General features: G+C 53.7%; 1 protein-coding gene and 1 pseudogene across 12 annotated transcripts in view; one reads left to right on the forward strand and one right to left on the reverse strand.

Moving 5' to 3' along the window:
* The window catches only part of LOC123859782 (uncharacterized), a 169,103-nt gene that overhangs the window by 108,237 nt on the left and 39,046 nt on the right, over positions 1–21,820 (forward strand). For 9 of the 12 annotated variants that reach the window (XR_010411004.1, XR_010411005.1, XR_010411006.1 and 6 more), the window contains one exon: positions 648–731. The exons of 1 other annotated variant lie outside the window; for it this stretch is intronic. Coding sequence is in view for 4 of the 11 variants with exons in the window: in XM_064589450.1 (XP_064445520.1) it covers positions 648–731 (84 nt within the window). In the remaining 7 variants the exon portion in view is untranslated. Of the gene's footprint in view, positions 1–647; positions 732–3,913; positions 4,312–16,767; positions 20,653–21,820 lie in introns of those variants that run through there. 2 more of the 12 variants (XR_010411014.1, XM_064589449.1) reach the window with 2 other exon arrangements.
* Positions 80–373, reverse strand: LOC123859783 (acylphosphatase-1-like; annotated as a pseudogene).

A 21,820-nucleotide genomic window follows, 5' to 3' on the forward strand; every position in this document is an offset into this window, starting at 1 on the left:
AAATAAATAAAAATCTTAAAAAAAAAAAAACAAAAACCCAAACCACTGGGTTTATCTTGGAAAATTTGAATCCAAGCCATTATTTCACAATTTGGAAAGTGAGGGATCCGGCTTTAAGATGATTTTCTCACTGCTGAAGCTGGCTCCGTCCATGTGTGATTCAGGACTTCTCTTATCTCACGTATATGACACACTTCGGAGTCACATTGCACCTTGCAATCGTCCTTGTACTGGACCCCTATGGGGACTCTGGACCCACCCTACCAATCCCAGCTGCTTAATTCTCAACCTGAGTTTCCTCGCGGAAAATCACCTCTAGCACATTTTCAAAAATTTCATACTCCACTGATATCAGGCTGTCACCTTCAGCCATGCTCAAACCCTCCTCCTCGCAGGCGGCTGGGGTCACTTGGGTGGCCGTCACACCAGTGGGTTCCCCCAGCCAAGGAAACAGCCGTGCTCAGAAGCTTAGAGTGGCCAAATATTATTAGTCAGTGGTGACTACTTCCTCGTTTATCAGAGAGGTCTCCCCGAAGTTCCTTATCTAACACCCTTCTCCCACTGCTATCTCTTTCCTCTGGTTTAGTTTCTCTCCTAGAACTGACCACCCCCGTCATTGCACTGTGGGTTTATTGTCTCTCTTTTAGACCCACAGGGACTGTGTCTGGCTTTGCTCACCGTGGAGGCATCCCTCACACCCCGGCCCGTGCCTGACCCAGAGGAGATGCTCAGTGAGTAGCCGTGGAGTGGATGCTCGCAAAGGCACCTGGGGTGGGCGAGGGGGTGCTAGCGATTTCCCATAAAAGCTTTTCCCACCAAAGCCCGGGCCCCACAAAGACCAGCGAAGTGGCAAATGACTCCACTTGCAGAAGAGGAACTGAGGCTCGGGTGAGAGAAAGAACACGCCAGGGCCACATAGTTGGTGGATGGGAACCTGGGATCGGACCCCAGAGCTCTGGGACCCCTGGGTGCGCGAGTGACCCTGCTGTACCAGGACTAGAGTGGGGAAGACACCTGTCCCGCCACACAGCTCCTGTGGGAGAAGCTGGCCTGGACTCCGGCCTCCTGACTCCCGGGCGAGACTCCTTTCATAGCCTCAGGTGGTATGGCTGCATGGGAAGGGGGTGCGGCTGGGAGTCAGGCTGACCTGTATTCGAATGCTGCCTCTAGCTGACCATCCGGCAGCTGACTCCAGAGCCCTGGACCCAGAGGCCCGGAAGCCGGAGCACCTGCCCGGTCGGCACTGGGTACCGAGGAAGAGGCCAGGGCCCTCCGTGTCCCTGTGTGTCTGCCTCTTGCCCTTTGAGTCTTACCAGAGAGAATGGGGAAGTGCAGCCCTAGCCTCCCTGCCCTCAGCCTCTGAGGCTGGGGATCCGGGTTGACGGTGGTTTTTGTGGGTGACGTCAGAATTGCAACCACCTGGCTTTAAGCTCCACAGGCTTGAAGCCCCTGTTTGCCTATGTGTCTTAAAGCCGTGGGTTTTGGGGAGGACACTGTAGACCTGGAAATCACCAGTCCTCGCTGGATGACTTGGGGCAAGTTACTCAGCATCTCTGAGTCCCTATCCCTCCTTCTCTAAGACTGCCTTGCTTTTTCAAGGGCTGTTGTGAGGATTTTATAAGATAAAGTGAGTCAGAGCTTCTCCAACTTTTCCACCAAAGCAAAACCTAAGGGCAAAAGCGAGTAAACAGGTGCCCTGGGGGGGTTTGAGGGTGTAGCTGAAAGCAGCCGGTCACAAGCTCACGATCTATTTGAAGTTGTACTGTAGCTTAAAAATTTATGTGCATTTTGCGTTCTGCTCCATAATATAGCCATGTTGTTTCTAGTAACACAAAGAGTGTTTTAAGTTACTTACCACTGGGTAATTTTAATGCGGGCAAGGTGGGCCGTGTTGGTCACGCGGCTCTGTAAACTCCCTGGCCCGTGGACAGGAGCCCCAAGGGTGTGTGCCCCCCAGTTTCAGAAGCATTCATGTAAGGAAAAGTGATCTGAAAGAGCAAAAAATGCTACATAAAGGTCAGAGAGTTTTAATGTGACTATTGGAAGGAACAGGAAGAGGTACGGCGAGCAAGATGGATGATGGGAGAAGAAAGAGAAGGGCAGATAGAGGTGGAAGAGTGGGAATAGGGGGTGTGTGGGGGGTAGTCAGCAAGGGAGAAGTCTGAGCCTCTGTGGTCTATAACTCCCAGGGGATTTATGCAGAGACTGGGGGGTTGGGGGCCCCATCTTTGGGAGCTGGTCAGCAGGTGGTGGAGCTAAACCCTGTCCTGCAATACTGGGACAGTCCATCCTCCCCTACTGGTCGACCAGGGCTCAGGGAGGCTACTGGCAGCTCACTGTCACAGTGAGCTCTACTCACCGACTCCTTTGACATAGGGTGGCTTTCCTGCACCTGCCACCCTCCCCAGAGTGTCCTCACACTCACCCTAGCACTGGGGATTGGCTCTCCATACTTCTTTCATGGCTGTGGGGTGCAGGGTGTGAAATCCTTCTAGCAACCACCCTAAATCCTCCCTGCTGGCCCTTTATGTAAATTCTCCCAGGAGAGCTGGGGCGGGGTACGGGGGGGCGGTGTCCCAGAATTCCCCAGGTGGGCATGCAGGTTAGGCTGTGCTGTGACCCAGGGTACAGACGCAAACCTCCTTAGCCTCCTTTCTGTTCCTTTTGGTATCTTTTTTTTTTTTAAGATTTTATTTAATTAATTAATTTATTTATTTTTAAAGATTTTATTTATTTATTCATGAGAGACACAGAGAGAGAGAGAGGCAGAGGGAGAAGCAGGCTCCCAAGGAGCAGAGAGCCCGATGCAGGACTCGATCCCAGGACCCTGGGATCATGACCTGAGCTGAAGGCAGACACTCAACCATCTGAGCCACCCAGGCGCCCCTAAAGATTTTATTTATTTATTTGACAGAGAGAGACACAGCGAGAGAGGGAACACAAGCAGGGGGAGCGGGAGAGGGAGAAGCAGGCTTCCCGCTGAGCAGGGAGCCCGATGTGGGGACTCGATCCCAGGACCCCGGGATCATGACCCGAGTGGAAGGCAGACGCTTAACGACTGAGCCACCTAGGCGTCCCTCCTTTTGGTATCTTTTTAAAATTGCAAAGCTCCCATGCAGAAATACGCTCACTTCACAATATTACAAAATGTCTGAAAGCAAATATTTCCGAAGAATTGTGGGAACACAAGCAAACACCTTCCTTTCTTCCTCAGTTATTTCTGGGCAAAAGCAGATAATGAGTTACCCTTTTCACAATCAATGTTCAGTGGATTTTTAGCTACATTATTCGGAGCAAATATAAACAGGGTAAGTTAAAGGCATGGATTATTGCAAAATAAAATTGGGATACGTGAAGCTTAAAACTCTTAATTTTAAACTACTCCTCACAATAGGCCAGAACTTGATCCTCTGTAATTCTTTGCAAACAGCGTTTGCATTTTATTATTGAATGTGTTTTATAGTGGCGTAGGATCATGTTTTTGCATAAATATAATAAAAGGAGGCTTCCCAGTGAACACAGATTTGGGAAATAGTGTTTACTTATTTCTCTCAATTCAAAAGAGTGTGAACTGGAAATTTTTTGTTTCAATCATTTTTTTTCTTTAAACACAAAGGCTGTGTATTGTTTCTTTCCACAAAGAACACAAGCTAATCTGGGGACAATTATGGTTTTGTATTTTTCTCTGAGAAGCACAGGCCTGTACTGTGAACTTGCCAATCAGCAAACAAGGCTCCACGCTGCCCAGACGGGCTGTGGACTTAGCATGGCAGTGACAGGGGGCTGGGGCTCCAGGCCCAGGATGGGGCAGGCAGGGCCTAGGAGAACCTCTGGAGGGTGAGGGCAGGTGGGGTGGGGGCAGCGCTGAGGTGTGAGGCAGGCAGGGCTAACACTTCTCTGTGTTTTTATCTAGGCCTTCCAGAGACCCGCTGTGGTTACTGGGAGGGGACATGCTTATTTCGGGGGGCAGGAGCCTGGAATCTCAAAGAGGCCACTTTGGGTCTAGAGCAGGTAGGAGGCTTCAACAAAATGGCAGAGTCTGGAGTCAGCCAGGCCTGATTCAGGCCTGAACCCTTTCTCTACCGTGCACTAGCTCTTTGACCATGGGCCTGTGACTTCATCTCTTTGAGCCTCAAGTCCCTGATCTGCAGAATGGGGGTAATAATAGGACTTATTCCAAAAGGCTTTTGTGAAGATTTACTGGAGGTGTAATGTATAGCATTGTTGAATCACTATACTGTACACGTGAAACTAATATAACACTGTATGTTAACTATCATGGAATTAAAATAAAAAATATAATAATAATAAAAAAAGATTTCCTGGGGCGCCTGGGTGGCTCAGTGGGTTAAGCGACTGCCTTCGGCTCAGGTCATGATCCTGGAGTCTTGGGATCGAGTCCCGCATCGGGCCCCCTGCTCGGCAGGGAGTCTGCTTCTCCCTCTGACCCTCCTCCCTCTCATGCTCTCTGTCTCTCATTCTCTCTGTCTCAAATAAATAAATAAAATCTTTAAAAAAAAAAATCTCATCTAAATTATTAGATGAGTTTAAACGTAGAGAAGTGTATGTACTTCTTCAAAAATTGAGATTATTCAGGGGCGCCTGGGTGGCTCAGTTGTTAAGCATCTGCCTTCAGCTCAGGTCATGATCCCAGGGTCCTGGGATCGAGTCCCGCATTGGGCTCCCTGCTCAGCGGGGAGCCTGCTTCTCCCTCTCCCACTCTCCCTGCTTGTGTTCCCTCTCTCGCTGTGTCTCTCTCTGTCAAATAAATAAATAAAATCTTTAAAAAAAAAAAAAAAAAAACCAAAAAAACAAAATCAATTAAATAAAAAAAGATTTCCTGGAAAAAAAATAATAGGTAAAGCCCCTTGCTTGATGTCTGGCCTATATTGCAGCTATCATGGTTAGTTCGCGCTAAGCTGCAACACCCACACTCAGAGGAGTTGACAGTTCTGAACTTGGGCCTCAGTCTTCCTAGAATTGGTTATTTATGTCTGTCTTGATTATGGTTAAGAGTTCCCAGAGGGTTCGGGCACACTCAACTGACTCGGGTACCTCAAATACTCAGTCATTGTAGCTTGAAGTACACTTAACTTAATTTCTCTTCTAAACTAGTTATTTATGCCCTACTTTGTTCCTTCCCTTTGTCAAGGTTTTTTTCTGCTTGGGAGTGCGGTGGGGAGGTGGTTGCTGGTTCTTGAAACATCTTTGCGGCTTCTGGCAGGATTTTTCTTTTAGAACACTCTTCCTGCAATATGCACTCCTCACCACCAGGGGGCAGTATAGTCCCTGGCAGTCGGCGCCAGGACAGCAAACAGGATTTCCATCCTTGGGAGAGACTTAAAAATGGATTTCTATTTATTAAATCAGTTCAATGAGATTAACCTACTCAGCACCCCCAACGTTAAGCATGGCAATCGTCACGGCAGCTAATGAGACAAAATACCAAGTGTTTGGTACACTCAATTATCTTTTCTCAACTAATCCCTAAAAAGCATATAATCCGGTGCTCCCATTCCTTTACAGAAGGCTTTCTCTTCTCCTAACACCCAGGTTTGCTTCAGTTGGTCTCACCGCCCCCTGTAGTTTCCTTCTTCTGTGGCTTCTAGTCACCTATTCAGCCAGTCCTTACCGTTCCTCCACTCTGTGCCAGGCCCCGTGCAGGGTATGTTCTGTCCTGAACAAGCTCACGTTCTAGTGGGGGCAGGCTGACCGAAACAGAGCAGGAGGCCCCAAACCCAAATGCCTACAGTGTCTGGGCAGGGGCATAGAGATGAGTGACACAGGTCTGGGGTGAGAAGGGGAGGGACTTGGGGGGCCTTGGCCACCGGGAGCCTTGGGACCAGCTACTGGGGGACACTGGCCTCTCAGCTCCACCTGATTTTGTTGCCAGGTCAGAAGATAGCTTTGCATGGCCAGATCGTCCTCTTCTTCAAGAGAAATGAATGTACTGATCTTTTTTTATATATATAGAATCACTTACTTTCAGTCTACTCCGGGGCCAGATTTGGCTCTCGAGTTATGAGTTTGAGACCGTGAAAGGGAGGCCAGTGGCTGGGCATGAGGGGGCAATGAAGAGCTATGTCCAGGGGACTGTGGGAGCCCAAAGAGGGGAGCCCCAACTCTGCCTGGAGCATGTATGCATTTGTTCATTCAGCAAGTATTTATTGCCTTCTTATTGTGTACAGAGTTCTGTGCTGAATGCTGGGGATTCCCAGGTGCTGTCCCCCCTTCATGGAGCACACAGCCCAGTAGGGGGGACAAATACCCAATGTTGCATTCCACCAGCTATGGTTTTTTAAATTTTAATTGTTATGTTAATCACCATACATTACATCATTAGTTTTTGATGTAGTGTTCCATGATTCATTGTTTGCATATAACACCCAGTGCTCCATTCAATATGTGCCCTCTTTAATACTCATCACCAGGCTAACCCATCCTCCCTCCCCCCTCCCCTCTAGAACCCTCAGTTTGTTTCTCAGAGTCCATAGTCTCTCATGGTTCATCTCCCCCTCCAATTTCCCCCCGCTTCATTCTTCCCCTCCTGCTATCTTCTTCTTTTTTTTTCTTAACATATATTACATTATTTGTTTCAGAGGTACAGATCTGTGATTCAACAGTCTTGCACACTTCACAGCCCACCTATGGTTTGATTGCAAATTGTGTTGCATTATTTGAGGGCAGGTGTCCCGTGCAGTGAGAACCTGGGGATGGATCAGGGAAGCCTTCCCTGAGGAAGTGACGTTTGGTTTGAACTCTGAAGGATCAGTCGGGGCTTATCTTATCCATTTCCCAGGCCGTCTGCTTCCTCCTTCAGAGGTGAACTAAATACCCCCTGGGGAGGATCTCCCTCAGACAGGGTCATGATCTGGAGAGGGGGCTCTCGGGAAGGAGCCCCAGATGGTCAGAGCTGTGGAATGTGCTGGAGAGAGCAGAAACCCACTAGGGCTAAGACAAGGAGGGAGGAGAGACATTGCTCCTCCCCCAACCTGGGCCACATGCTGTGGGAACACCCAGCGGGCTCCCACGAGAGCCCAGGAAGGGGCCGGGGACAGCAAACAACTTCTTCAAAGACCAGAGAGAGGGCCTCAGGCCTGCTCTCAGGAAAGACGACGGGACAGAGAATGGAGGCCCAGGTCCCAGGCTCTGGGGGCGAGGAGATTCCAGGCTCCAGCTTTGGTGCCTCAGAACGGGGACTGGTGCTCACAGTGGAGCTGAGTGCCGAGGACACAGATGGTGAGGATGCTCAGGGCCCACAGGTCTGCCCAGAGGGCTCAGAAGTGGGTTGCTTTGGGACATCCTCAAGGTCAAAGGTCCCCACTCATGCCTGCCCCTCCTGTCCATCCTCAGCCTCCCTTGGGTTTGTCCTGACCACTCTTTTTGCACACATCTCTTTGAACACTAAACATTCAACAGAAGACACAACCATACATTTTCTGGTACATCCTCTTTGGAATGAGAAAAATAAGTTCACACTGGTCCCCAGCCCAGGATCTCCGGGAGAGCGGCCCGCATCTTGGCTCTGACATTCCCGGTGGCGTGACCTTGGGCGGGAGACACTTTATACAGATGCTACTTTGTATTTCGTGGGCTGGTTAATGACAGGGAGGTTTCCCTTGGCACTTTCTTTTCTTTTTTAAATTTTTTATTGTTATGTTAATCACCATACATTACATCATTAGTTTTAGATGAAGTGTTCCATGATTCATTGTTTGTGCATAACACCCAGTGCTCCATGCAGAACGTGCCCTCTTTAATACCCATCACCAGGCTAACCCATCCTCCCACCCCCCTCCCCTCTAGAACCCTGTTTGTTTTTCAGAGTCCATCGTCTCTCATGGTTCGTCTCCGCCTCCGATTTCACCCCCTTCATTCTTCCCCTCCTACTATCTTCTTTTTTTTTTTCTTAACATATATTGCATTATTTGTTTCAGAGGTACAGATCTGTGATTCAGCAGTTTTGCACAATTCACAGCGCTCACCATAGCACATACCCTCCCCAGTGTCCAGCCACCCCATCCCTCCCACCCCACCCCCCACTCCAGCAACCCTCAGTTTGTTTCCTGAGATTAAGAATTCCTCATATCAGTGAGGTCATATGATACATGTCTTTCTCTGTTTGACTTATTTCGCTCAACATAATACCCTCCAGTTCCATCCACGTCGTTGCAAATGGCAAGATCTCATTCCTTTTGATGGCTGCATAATATTCCATTGCATATATATACACCACATCTTCTTTACCCATTCATCTGTCGATGGACATCTTAGCTCTTTCCACAGTTTGGCTATTGTGGACATTGCTGCTATAAACATCAGGGTGCACGTACCCCTTTGGATCCCTACATTTGTATCTTTGGGGAAAATACCCAGTAGTGCAATTGCTGGATCGTATGGTAGCTCTATTTTCAACTTTTTGAGGAACTTCCATACTGTTTTTCCTTGGCACTTTCCTATTGCTTTCTGTTGAAGTGAAGGACTGTTTCCCCCAATCCGATTGTTGAATGAATTCAGCATGGTCTCTGTCAGTGAACCAGCACATTCGAAGCTTTGCCTTCTGCTCGGCCAGTGTGAGGCTCCAGGGTAAGAGGCAGGGCGAGCAGGGCATGTTTTTGCCGGAAACCTCCCTGGAGGAGGCTCCTTGGAGGCAGAGCCGAGTTCAGTGCTGGGTCCTCTGCTAGTTGGCTCTGGGACTGGCCGCACTTGGCTGCCCGCCCTGACCCTCACCTTCCTCAGGGAGGTCTCGATGTTATTGTTGATGACATGTGGGAATTTCGCATCAGGGGTTCAACATGCCATTGTTCTCCCTATGAACTGCTATTTATAAATGCCAGCATGTGCGTAAAACCCATGCACATACCTGATGAAGAGTAGCTATTCGTAATGATCATGCTCATAATCATTATAAATACCGCACACGATATGCTTGGGAGGGGGGTACTGAGTCGGTCCTCAGGAAAGGTGGTTTGGGACGTCCAGGGGGATTCTGATTGTAAACCGGTGTCCCAGGGCCTGCTGAGGGCAGGGGCATAGAGACAGACATGGAGGGAAGCTGCCACTCCTCCCCACCATCCGTGCTCCCTGTGGTCCAGCACCTCCTCCTCCAGGGGCCAGGCTGGATGGGTGGCTCCAGCATCACCAGCGGCCTCCCTGGGCTGCTCGTCCCACCCCATGGTTATCTTCGGACAGACGCGGCTCTTGCTGTCTCTGGCTGCAACCTGGATCTGAGTGCGACTTCTCAGTCCCCATCCTGAGCATCCCCCTGAGGCCCTGACTCTACTGCACCCAGACTCTAGGCTGGGGGAGAGCACTTCTGGCCTCTGAATCCTCCTCCACCCCCATCCCCGATCCCCAGCTCAGTGCGAATCCTCAGCCTCCGAGGCTGTTCCCAGGTGTTGGGACAACGCTTGGCTGAACTATGAGGACCTAGGGCCCTGTGCTCAAGGCCCCCCCATCCTCCCAGGAGACCTGGGAGAGCTGGCTATGCCATTAAGCCCCACTCTGCCCGCCTCAGGTATATACACGAATGCCCCCCACGTGTGTAACACACACATACATGGTCCAGCACGTGCACACACAGAGGTCTCCACCCAGACACGCCCACCCACACCCACCCACACCCAGGCCCTTTTGCCGGCCTTCATGCAGGCGTGCCCACACAGCCAGCCTTCACCCACAGGCTCACCCTTCAGGCCCTCAGCCTCCAGCACACACACACACACACACACAGAGTACTGTTGCACCCCGTTGCACACTTGTGGAAGTTCCCGGTATCCCGATATGCACATCTGAACACACACCTCCAGACACTTCCCTTTTCTCACACACTGTAAATATCACACCACCTCCTTGCCCTCATTCATGGACACGCATTTGCACTCCCACAAACGCCAGAAGTCCTCACAGGGACGCCCCCATGCCCTTCCCAAGCCCAGACACACAAAGGTATGTCCCCACACAGCTGTGTGAAGAGCCCACTCGCCCCAGACCCTCACACCATGGCCCTCCCTCCTCCGGAACATGGCTCTGGGCCCCCGAGCCCCCCGTGAGGGCGCAGACAGCCTGCGCACGCACTGCCCCCCTCATTCAGGGGCCTCCAAGAGCACGCTTATGAAAACATTCTTGTTTTCAAGAATGGATGTGCTTCCTTTGGGCCTCTTCGGCTTGTAACAGATTAAAGGCGAACAGGCATTTGTCACGGGGAAGTGTACCCAGTTGTGCTGGAAAATGGACTTTCCGACGAGCGTGAGAGCTTGAACCTGTCACAGAGGGGAGAGCCGGGGTTATTGCAGCTGCCGGCCACGGGGGTCCGTGGCAGGCGTTATCGGCCGTGGCAGGCAGCACCCCCGCCTGGAAGGATCCCATTACCATAAGTAATGGCTTCATCATAGCCAGTTTGTAATGGAGATGACCTCTCCCGTGTCCCGCTGGCCTCCCGGATGGATTGCACCTCTCCACGTCGTGACTAACAGCACTCAGTTCTGCTCTCCTGTGGGAGGGCCACCGCACCCGGCTGGGACACGGAATCAGGTGGCGACGGGAAGAGGCTGCGGCCCAGGAGAGCAGGGGTGAGGGCCGGGAGAGGAGGAAGGCACCAGAAACCCCGGGCCCGACTCTGGGTCCTGGTGGAGGCGCTGAGACCTGCCGAGGTCGCCGGCGCCGGCCCCTGTCTTGACTTCATTTTACTCCCTGCCTGGTCACAGAGCCTCACATTTACAGCAGAATATGAATGACAGTGAGTTTCCATCTGATGGGCGCCAGCATCCGTTTGGCGCTTCCTATGCTTTCTCTGGCTCCAGCCCCGGGAGGTAGGGTATTACTGTTGTCTCCATTTCATAGAGGAGGGAATTGAGGCTCAGGAAGGAGATGTGGCTAGCCTAAGGTCTGGGAGCCCGTGAATGGCAGGACTGGGACTTGACCTCAGGCTGTGTGCCTCTGAAGCCAGTGTCCTTGGCTGTTATGTCCAGAGAGCCTCCCATCAGCCTTTGGGGCTCCTTGTGTTTTTCTGCCTGGCAACTGTGTGTGCCAGATATTTGAACTTCGACCCACAGCAAGCCATGGTTGGGAGGGGGGCAGCCCGAAGGTCACTTTGGCCACAACCCACAGTCAGGGGTCTTCCGCAAGCCCAGCTGTATATCCCGGGGGCTGCCTCAGGGGAGCCCTGGGGCTTGGGACCCTGGGACACTGTCCCCTTTGCTCCATGCTGGTCTTGCTCAAGCCAGGGGGGTGGTTGCCCAGCAGGGTCCAGGATAGAACATCTGGGGACTCAAGTGGGAGAACAAAAGGAGCTTCAGGATCACAGTGAGTGCCTGGGGAAGAGGTTGGCACTTAGGAGGATTTGGGGTGGAGTCCTGGTTCTACCACCTGCCAACGGGACGATCCCGGGGCGGGGGGTGGGGTGGGGATAAAGCGTAGAAAGTGCCAAGAGGATCCTGGCACCCATCAAATGGAAACTCTTACTGTCATTCATATTCCGCTGTAAATGTAAGGCTCTGTGATAAGGCGGGGAGTAAAATAAAGTCAAGACCGGGTCTGTGTATGGGGAACCTCTTTGGGTCTCAGTTTTCCCACCTGGGCAGTACCTAAGCCTCCCTCACGGAGGTGCAAGGCTTAGATGGCATCCTCAGTGTGGAGAATCCCAAGGCCAGCCTGCTAGCTGGCTGGGACTGGCTAAGGTAAGAAATCCCTTCCGCAACAGCTTCCTGGAGGGATGCCAGGTAGTGGCGGAGTTGGGCTCCAAGAGTGCGGTCCGAGGCCAGTCGTGGTTATAATCCGCAATAGGCTGGCGGTAAGGATGGGAGGTAACATTCGTTGGCTATGTGACAGTCACTAGTGCCACCCATGGATTTCTCATGTAACTCTCCCCAAACTCTAGTCATCCATTTTTGTTCCCATTTTACAGATGATGAGGCAAATGAGGTTAGGGGCTTTGTCAGTGTCACCTGGTTAGAAGATGGAGCTCCTGGATACAGACTCAGGCCATGTGGTTGAGAGTCTGTGCCTTAACCCACTCTACTGCGTTTGGGACGTTTGGGAAGCCCCCAAGCCTGTTCTCTTTGCCTTTGGAATACCACGTGAGCGCCTCCTCGTTGCCTTTGGGCGCCAGTGTGCTCAACATTCCAGTTCGGGGCAGGGGTGGGGGACTGTGGGCAGTGGGAGGGACAAGGGCCGAAGGCTCTGGGGTTACAGACAGGAGGGGATCTGGGTGGGAGGCCCTGACTCTGCATAGAGAGTTTGCCACGGAGGGCAGGCCACAGAGACTGCAGAGAGAGTCGGGTTGGGAGATTCAAGAAATGGGGCCTGCAGAGGATGCTGTTCTCTGCCACGATGCTTATCTGCAAGGCTGCCTGAGACAAGCCTGCTGTCATGGGACAGGAAGGACCCAGCCACTGAGGCTCATTTGCTGAGCAACATCTATCTATTCAAGGAATATCTAGCAAGTGCCTACTATGTACCAGGCCCTGGTCCAGGCAGCCATTGGGTTTCATTTGCTTTGTGATATTCATTCAACAAGCATTTATTAAGTGCCCACTGTGTACTGGTCAGGTGCTGGGATTCAGAGGTGAGCAAGACAGACAGGATTCCTTCCTTCCTGGAGGTGAGCCAGCCAAGGAGATACAAAGAAGTCCCAGCTCAGCACCCTCAAAGTGTTCATGGAGGCCATACTCAGCCAGGGACAGGTGCATCCCTTCCCCTTGTCTCCTAACAACTCCATGGGGAGGTAGCAGAGTGCTGCTCAGTTTCTCAAAGGAGGCAGGGGAGTCTCAGAGAGCTTGGGTGAGTTGCCCGAGGTTGCACAGCTGACACGTGACAGAGCTCAGCCGTGAGCCCAGATCTGCAGAAAGCCTGTACTCTGAACAATGACGAGCATGGCTCTGCGCTCCCGTCTGCAGGCAAGGTCCCCGCACATCCGGGGCCATGCTGCCAAGTGGACCCGGTGGTGAGGGCGGCCCGGCCCTCTCCCTCTGGAGGGCGCTTTCTTCTCTCCCCCCCAGCCAGCCTCCCCCAGCCCCCAAAGTCTGGACCTTGCCTTCTCTGCAGTTGGGGAGAGCTTATTCTCATGCTAATTGCAAAACTAATTGTTCTTATTGCAAAATCCATTATATAGTATATTTATATTGCAGATAATGAGCTGTTTGGATTAAATAGCTCACTAAAAGTCAATAAAAAGAAATTTGCTTTACTGTTCCTCCCCTCGTTTTTCACGGGCACCGTTAACACAGCCGTCCTTCTCCCTGAAGGCTGGAATTCATTAAAACGCCTGGAGCAGCGAGGGGGTGTCGCTGTGTGCTTCCTCCCTCTTCCTTTGAAAAGGCTTTGGAAGGAGAGGGTTGGAAGACAAGAAGTGGGTTCTTTCCTGGTTTTAGCAACGCAGGGGTGACTAACCAAGAACAGTGCATCTTAATTTCTGGCAGCATCGAAGAGCCTGGCTTCTCCAACACAGAACCCGGGGCTTGGGGGGTGGGGGTGGAGGGGGTGTGGGTGGGGACAGCAAGGAGCCGAGGCCCCGCTGCCGCCCCTCAAGGAGGCCCCATGCCGGGCTGGACAGGAGAAAGCAGTCCCTCTCGGAGGCCTGGCTTGGGGACAGGAAGGAGAGGGCAAGAAGACAGCTCTCGGGTCACGCTCTGGGACGGTGACTATCAGGTTTGAAGTCAAGGGTCTGGACTTCCAGGTTCTAGCCCCTTCTGGCACCACAGCATCTCTGCGTGGCTTTGAGAACTTTCCTGGTCTACCTCTTTCTCTGGCCGTGGTTCTAAAGCTGAAGGTGGCTTGTTTAAGCTGAGCACCACCGGGAGGAGGGCTGGGGTGTGAAGTTGCGGGGTTACTAGCTCGGGCCCTTGGGCATTACTGTGTTTCACTGCATGAGATGTGGATTTCCCAGGAAGGGCTGCGGTCAGGACTCGAACCCACATCCATGCACTCAGTCGTCGGTGGCACTGCTCTGAGCCCTCCGAGGTGGCGGGGCGGGGGCGGGGGGTGGTTGAGAGGAAGGGCCTGTTGCTGATTTCCTTCCCCAGGAGCCAACCTCACATGTGGTCTGCTAAAATGGCAGGATGTGAGCTCGCCGTGGCCTGGCGGAGGGCTGCTAGCCCCCTCAAACTCAAAACCATCCCTTCCTTCATTCACTGGGTAAACATGCTCTGAGTGCCCGTGATGGTCAAGACCTGGTGTTAGGCCTTGGTGATAACCCTGAATAAAAGCACACACAGTCTTTATTCTCATGGAACTTAGTGGGGGAGCAGATCCCAGTCACATAGGCACACAGATGAGTGATTCATTACACCCAAGGCAAGTGCGGAAGAACGTAATCCTGGAGGACAGAGCCTGGACGGTGGGGCTGGAGACTTTCAGGGGCTGCACCATGGGAGCGGAGCCCTGCAGGGTGAATGTGTCCGACACAGGAGGGGAGTGGAGGGTGGGCTCAGGCCTGTCCCAAGGAGGGGGCAAGGGGCCGTGGTGGGACTGCAAAGAGGCCGGTGGGTTAAGGCTGGGTGGGTGGCTTGGGGCCGGCACAAGCAGGACCTTGTGTGTCAAGAAGTTAAGGGGTTTAACCTTCAGTGTGGGAGCCACGCAAAGCCACTGAGGGGTTTACTCAGTGGGGGGACATGACTTTGCAAAGCAAAGCTCCCTCTGGCCACCAGGGACAGAGGCAGCCCTGGAAGGTTTGAGCAGCAGGGAAGGGTGGTGGAGGGGGTAGAGAGAACAGAGAGAGAACAGGCAGAACCTTGGGGAGAATGGGGGCGAGGCAGTTTCCCCAGAGGAAATCAACGCTGCATTAGCAGGGAGCAGGGATGCTGGCTGTCTCCCCACTCAGTGCGGTGCCGAGCCGACCATCACTGGGGGGCTGATTTTAGACTCACAGATGACGGTGGTGCGTGGCTCCACCTTGCTCCAACACCACAAAGAGTTCACTCAGCCATTCCTCGGAGCACTGGGGGCCTCGGTGGCACCCCCAGGGATGCCCGGCTCAGCGTTGGGAAAACCAGCAACGTCTCCGCAGAGCTGTCTCCTGGGAGCACAGCAAACAAAGATGTTGGGTCAGTCCCACACATGCCCTGGCTTTGTGGTCAGGAGAAGCCCTGGCGTTTGTTGGCCAGGCTGGAGAGGGTCTTCGGGGGCCCCCCAGACAGAGCAAACAGGCTAATAGTGAAGGGGAGACAGCCGGAGAAGGTCCTTCCCCAGGCAGTTGAAACCGATGTCATCTATAGCCCCCTTTACTAGCAACTTCAGAGGGAGATGGGAAGAGGGAGGCAGCTGGGTGTTGGAGCAACTGGAGTGTGGTTGGGATCGAAGGCGATGTGCCGCCACCTACCCCTCCCGGCCTCAGCACCCACAGACATTCTGGCATGGAAGGGCTCTCCAGGGGGGAAACTGAGTCCAGCTGAAGGGGCACAAGAAGCCCCTTGCTGGGCAGCCCAGTCCAGCCCCTCTGGGGGTTTGGCGGAGCTCAGGGTCCCCAAGTTCTGATGCCCCCCAAGCCCCCTGGAGATGATCAGGGACTCCCAGGAGGAAACAACGCGTTCTTTGAGCCTCCGTGGCACCCTCTGTGGGGGTTTGTGTGTGCCCTAGGTTCTCATCCAGTCCTTTGGAAGCTGAGAGGTTGGTGTGGCAGTGGGATGTGGCATATAAGTGGGGAACGGATGGACGCGGTCAGGAAGGGCTGGATCTTTCCGAGGCATCTCTGGGGTTGCTTAAGAGTTGGAGATTGCCCTCCCCTTGCCTGGCCAGTTTGAGATCTGCCATGCTTGGGAGCAGGGGCATGGACAAGTTGGTCCTCTTGTGGGAAGCTCTTCTTCTTACATCTCAGTGGGGACCCTGGATCTGGGCAGGGGCCATTGTCTGTTGACTTGTAGTCAGCAACGTCCTACTCCTGCTCTGAGGCATCTCTCCGCCCTGGGATGTGGTGCTTCTGTGAGTGTCTGGGTCTCCACGGATGGCAAGCTCCCTGGGGGCGGGCTTTTAGTACTGCCCATCCTTTTGGATGTAGCTCCCAGTGAGCAGTAGTAAGTGTTTACTTAAACAAATGAGGGACTACAGAATGAATAATGACTGACATTCTTAGTGGACTGTGGTCAGAGCAATGAAGGGGTAGCCTTCGCTGGGAGCAGGCAAGGACCTGGGGGCCAGGGTCCCTAGGCTTTGGGGAGGGTTTAGTTTCCAATAACCAGAAGTCAGGATGGGGGCTTGGAGGAAGGCCAAGGGCCATGTTCCTGGCGGTACAAGGTAAAGGCTCAGCGCTTATGTTGATGACCAGGATAGGAAGTGTGGGGAACCAGTGGGTTAGGAGGGGCTTGGAGAGTGACCAGGGCACGCTGGAAGTCTTCAAGCGCTATAGAGGCGGGAGCCCCAGGATGAGCCCACAGGCTTCAGGGAACACAGAGTGCTCACATGGCTGGTGGCTCTAGAGACACAGAGTGCTCACATGGCTGGTGGCTCTAGAGACTGGAGGTAGCTGTGTGTCCTGTTGCTCTATGGTTTGGAGAGATGCATGAAGACTCTGGGTCTGGGACCACAGGAGGCCTTTGGGGGTGTCTCTTCGAGGTGCTGGAGTAAAGAGTGTGGCCCTGAGTTGTGGGGGAGCCTTGGGGTTCCTGGGGTGCCAGACAGGGCCTCTGGGAGGACTGGTGCAGGGTCTATGGGATGTTGGGGGGGTGTTCCTTTGACCCATGTCTGCCCAGCACTAAGCCGAGTGGCCAGGGGGCGGCTGGGGCAGGGGGCTCTTTCCTCTTCAGCTGGGGTGAAAGAGCTTCTGTTCCTTTTCAGTTCCCTCCTTCGCAACTCTGCCTAGGGCAGGAAGAGACTTGTGGGGCGTGCAAGAGGTCATCTGCACCCAGCAAGTGGAGGGAACCAGGGGGCTTTGCCCAAGCCCACTCGGCCTTCCCCTCTGCCTACCTATGAGGTGGGGGATCTGGGCACAACAAACACTCCTCTGTGTGTGTCAGAGTAAGTGTTCACACACGTGTGTGGGGGACAGAGTATGTGTTTGAATTCGTGTGTTTGAGGGGTTTTGTGATGGGTAAGCTTGCACGAGACGTCTGAGTGTGTTTGTGTTGCTGTGTGTGTGTGTGTGTGCGTGCACGCACCCCTATTGCATGGTCCAAGGGCAGTATGAGTTGTGCTTCCTCAGGGGAGGAGGGGGACCCGGGAGGGAAGGAGTGTGTGTGCATGAGCGTGCCGAGTGGCAGGAATGACAAATGATTAATCTATAGAAACCTATATTCTATTCTCCCATGCGTCCACTCCGCCCCTCTCACGCTCCCATGCATCACCTCCGGAAATCCATCACCCGACTCCCAGCCAAGGACAGGCTTCTAGGAGCGAGTGCTTGCGTTATTGATGGACTTGCCTGTGCGTTTTACACCTTTGGATATACAGAGGAGGAGAGCTTACTCTGGCCTCATGGTTCATTCTCTCATTCACTTATCATTCATCCGATCACTGGTCCAGTGAATCGTTCTTGTATGCCTACTGCGCGCTAACAATGGTCCCGGATGCTCAGGGCACAATGATGAAGACCATAGACAGGGTCCTTACCTTACGTGCCAGTAAAGTCAGGAAGGGCTGAAAAGTGCCAAGGGCTTCCAGACGGCCTGCTGGCAATTTCAGGAGAATGGGATGCAGGAGGTATGGGGGGCTCTGGAAGAATAGAGGGCATGGAGAATTAACTTGGACTGGGGGGTCACAGAGGTTCCTGAAGGAGGTGACACCTCAAGGGAGCCCTGAAGGGTGACAGAACCAAATGAGAGGGAGAGAAGAGGGTGAACCAGCCTGTGGGAACAGCATGCGTGGAAGGACAGAAGCAAAGAGAACTGGCCCCCCTAGGGACACTAAGAGTGGTTCAGTTGGCTGGGTCTGGAGTGTGAGGAAGGAAGAGGCGAGGGATGAGGGTACAGAGGTTCGGGGACAAGGGAGAGCCTTGAGAGCTCTGTTAGGGAGGCTGGATTTCACCTCGAGGGCAATGTGGAGCCATGGAAAGGTTCAGGTGGGGGTAATATGACCCTGCATTTTATAAGGCAGCCTCTGGTTGATGGTGGGGAGACTGGAGGCTGCTGTAGCCGTTCCAGGAAGGGATGGTGGCGGCTTGGATTAGGGTGGTGGTGCGCATGCAGAGATGTGGGCTGAGTCCAGAGGTATTTTGGAGGAGGACTGAACGCTGGGGCGAGAGAGTAGCATACATGACCCCACATTCCTGGGTGAGTTATTCTACCTCTCTCTGCCTCAATTTCCCCATCTCTAAAGCATGGATGACAATTCCTGCTTTGTAGGGTGGGTGTGGGGCCGTCTGACTCAGTCTCCATTTCTGACCACCACTGGAGTCCCCTCTGGAAATGCTATGTCTGTGCTTGTTCTCCCTCTGCTCTTTTCTAGGAGGTTTTGGGCCCATCCACCCCTGGGTGGGTGTCCCGTAACCTATGCCCCAGGCAACCCCTACACTGTGGGTTTTAGCCCCGGAGGTCATCCAGGCCGGCCTCCTGTCCACAGATGGACAGACAGGCTCTCAGAGGACAGGACCTGTCATCCACCCCTGCTGGTGTCCCAGAGGCCACAGACAGATCCTCAGGCAGGCTGACTCTCTGAAATCACCACGTCCCACCCTCTGCCTTCAGACCCAAAAGATCTCTGCTTGGCAGGTGACTTCCTGTTCTTAGAGGTGATCAGGGAGACTGGGAGCTTCCAGGCCCTCCCCGGGGGGGAAAGGGCAGCAGCGGGGCCCCTAGGAGGCTCTGCTGATGTTTCAACTGGCCCCTGTGTGGTGTGATGAAACACCCAGAGACAACTCTCGCTCTGATTCCCCTTTGGGGCGGCCATGCGACTCCTGATCTAAGAACTCTTGCTTCAGCGAATTGTTTCTGCATATTTGGATAATGTTCCATTTTGCAAAACAACAGGCCCTTTTATACGCAGGCAGAGTTGACACTTATCACAGCAAAAACATTTTTTTCTCTTTCCTCCCTCTCACTCCCCAGCGTGCGGCGTGCATCGTGCTAACAATGTAAAGGCTGCATACAAAGGCCTCTCCTCTGGGGGGCGGTGGCGAGAGGGGCTGCGCCCTGTGCAGCCAGGGAGGCGGGAGGGCGTCCTGGCCGGCATCTCTGTCTGGGTCTTTGATGCATTGCCGCATTCGGGGAGGACATGGGGACTGTGGACAAAAGCGGACCAGGCTCTTCTCAGGAAGGGCTGAAAAGTGCCAAAGGGAAGGCCCCGCACACTTAGAATGTTTTCAAATGAAGTGACAGCAGGTGCAACAGGATGAGACTTGTGTTTCTGTGGAGTGTTCCCTCCCAATTTATCACTACCTAATTTTTTTTCCCCTTGGGTTTTCTCTCTCACACATTTTTTGTCCCTATCTGACTGCTAAATGAGGAATCCCATGCCTACGTTACCTGTTTTGTTCAGGAATTAGTCCCGTCGTCAAACACGGACTGCCCGCGCGCAGAGCCGGGCTGCCCCACCCTGGACAGGGAGGCCCTTCCAGCTGCCGCTCCCGGGCCACCTGCTTGGAAAAGGCGGCCTGTGAGGAGACACACAAGCTTTCTACGACGTTCTGCTTGTCCCTGAGCCCTGGCCACGGGCTCCTTGGACAGAAGAACCCTCTAGGGATGGCTCTGCTCCAATCCTTGGTCAGGTTCATGGTGACATTAGACGTGAAGTCTGTCATTGGAGGTCATGCTGCCCCTCCGTCTGTCTCTGGTGGCTTTGGGAAGAGAGGCACGATGGCTGACCTCAGGGAAGGGGTTAACTCAGCGGCAGTTGCCCTCTTGGGAAACCCTCAAATACTTAACTCTCTCCCCTCCCCCCCACCGCAGCTGTGTTCCCACCTTGCAAGTTCCTGGGAGCCAGCTTGAAATCCAGGCAGAATGAGAAGAAAGCAGAGGGCCTTTGGGGTGCATTTGGGCTTTTAGAAGTGGCCTGCGTGTCTTCCCTTTCTCCCTTGTTCTCGCCTTATTCTTTTTTTCCTCCTTACCTCACTTCTCTCCTTCCCTCCTTTCCTTTTCCCCTTCCTGTGCTTCTTCCCTTCCCCCCTGCCCTCTTTCGCTCTTTCTCCTGCCATTTTTGTTACAGTGATGAGTAAGATCCAATGGCAAATAAGACAGACCTGGTCTCTGCAATTTAGTAACTGCAAATGGGGTGAGTTCTTGGACACAGAGGCACAGGGCAGTCCCGGACTGCGGAGCAGGCTGCCTCGGCTGGAGGGCAAGCTGCAGGATCGAGGTGATGGACGGGGCAAGGCTCGGGATGGGAAGAGAACACCGGGGTGGGGGGGTTGCCCGCGGTCCCCAGACCCTTGGCTCCGTTTGCAGGCAACACCTCCATGTGTGTCCCTGCTTGACTGTTGGCAGCCTCGCCCATAAAGCCTCCAGTTGCGTGAGACCCAGACGGTGCCTGGCTTTGTTCATCCATGCCACCCAGCTGTGAGCCCAGAGCAGGTAGAGACGATTGTAGGTGTTCCTGTTAGGCAAGAGTCCATGAAGGGGTGGAGGAGAGAGGTGGGGGCCTTGAGGGAAGGCGTGGGCCCTGCCCACAGTCCCCAGGTTCCCCCGTAGCTGGCAATTTCCTGCCAATAACTGGTGCTTCTCAAATGTTCTTGTCTCTAGATGTCACCTTGAATGGCCCCCAACTTGTGTTGGGGAGGGGAGACCACCGCATAAGGGAGGGAGGGCGGGAGGGGTGCGGCCCACCCACTAAGGGCCCAGACCCTGCAGCCATGCGTCCTGGCCCAAATCCAAGGTCTGCTGCTTCCTATCTGCAAGACTGCTGAGCCTCTCAGTTTCCTCGTCTGTGAAATGCGGATGAAATGTGGATGATCGGACCGGGCTCTGTCTCTTAGAGACGCCGTGAGGATGAGACCAGACGATGTGGAGCTGAGGCCTGACACATCACCTGCCCACTTACGGCTGCTCCAGCCCTGTTTCAGTGGGGCCTGAGGAACCTGTTCAGCCCTCCCCTCTCCTGCTCCAGCCCCCAGAGTGTTCTTGCCCTTGTCCTTCTCTGGCCAGCGCGGTGACCTGCAGACCCACGTGCCCTCGCCTTCCTTCCAGCTTGGCTATGTGGGGATGCTGGTGAGGAAGCAGATGGCAGCTGGGGCTGAGCATGACAGTGATTCTGCGGCGGAAGGGTGATAATTTATTCTGCTCAGCCTTGACTTGGAGTTGGAAGGAGAAATCTATTACTTCTGGAAGGCAAGGCTGAGGGTGACCTCCACTCTCCTACCTCTAACAGGCGGCTGGGCCTTGTTTCTCTGGCTCCTTAGCTGGCGGAAGGTGGGGAGCAGGTCTGGGAGGACCTGGGGAGCTTCCCTGGGCAGGGACCTCCAGCAGGGGTGGGGGGTGGGCTGCAAGGTGGGCCCCAGAGACAGGAAGCTGGCAAGCGGCAGGACCCAACCTCTTGCAGAGGGGATGGCAGGCCCCGGAGGTTTCTCTCAGTCTCTCTGGCTTGGCCAGGGCACCAGGCCCAGCCCACACTTAGGCCTTTCCCTCGTTAATCTGCTCATCTTCCTCGTGAGTGGCGGATGCCTTCTAAGCAGTGAGGAGAAAGATGTAAAACTAATCCCCACTCTAATAAAAACAGCCTCCCGATTAAATATGTATGCACACATATTGATTTGGGGATTACATAGAAAAGAATATTGAGCCTGTAATTGAGCTGGGGAGCATGGACGGGGTGAGACTTGGGATGTACTTCTCCAAACACACCTGCTGGGGTTGCGCCTGGGCCTGGGGCTGCCTGGGGCGGGGGCGGGGGGTGTCATAGGCGCCACTCAGCGGCACCCTAGGAGCTCCTCGGTCAGAGGGAGTGCCTTCGGAAATGAAGAAGC

The sequence above is a fragment of the Mirounga angustirostris genome, unplaced genomic scaffold, assembly GCF_029215605.1.
Source record: "Mirounga angustirostris isolate CCGP_5_RB_7025 unplaced genomic scaffold, mMirAng1.0.hap1 SCAF_4, whole genome shotgun sequence".
NCBI lineage: Eukaryota > Metazoa > Chordata > Mammalia > Carnivora > Phocidae > Mirounga > Mirounga angustirostris.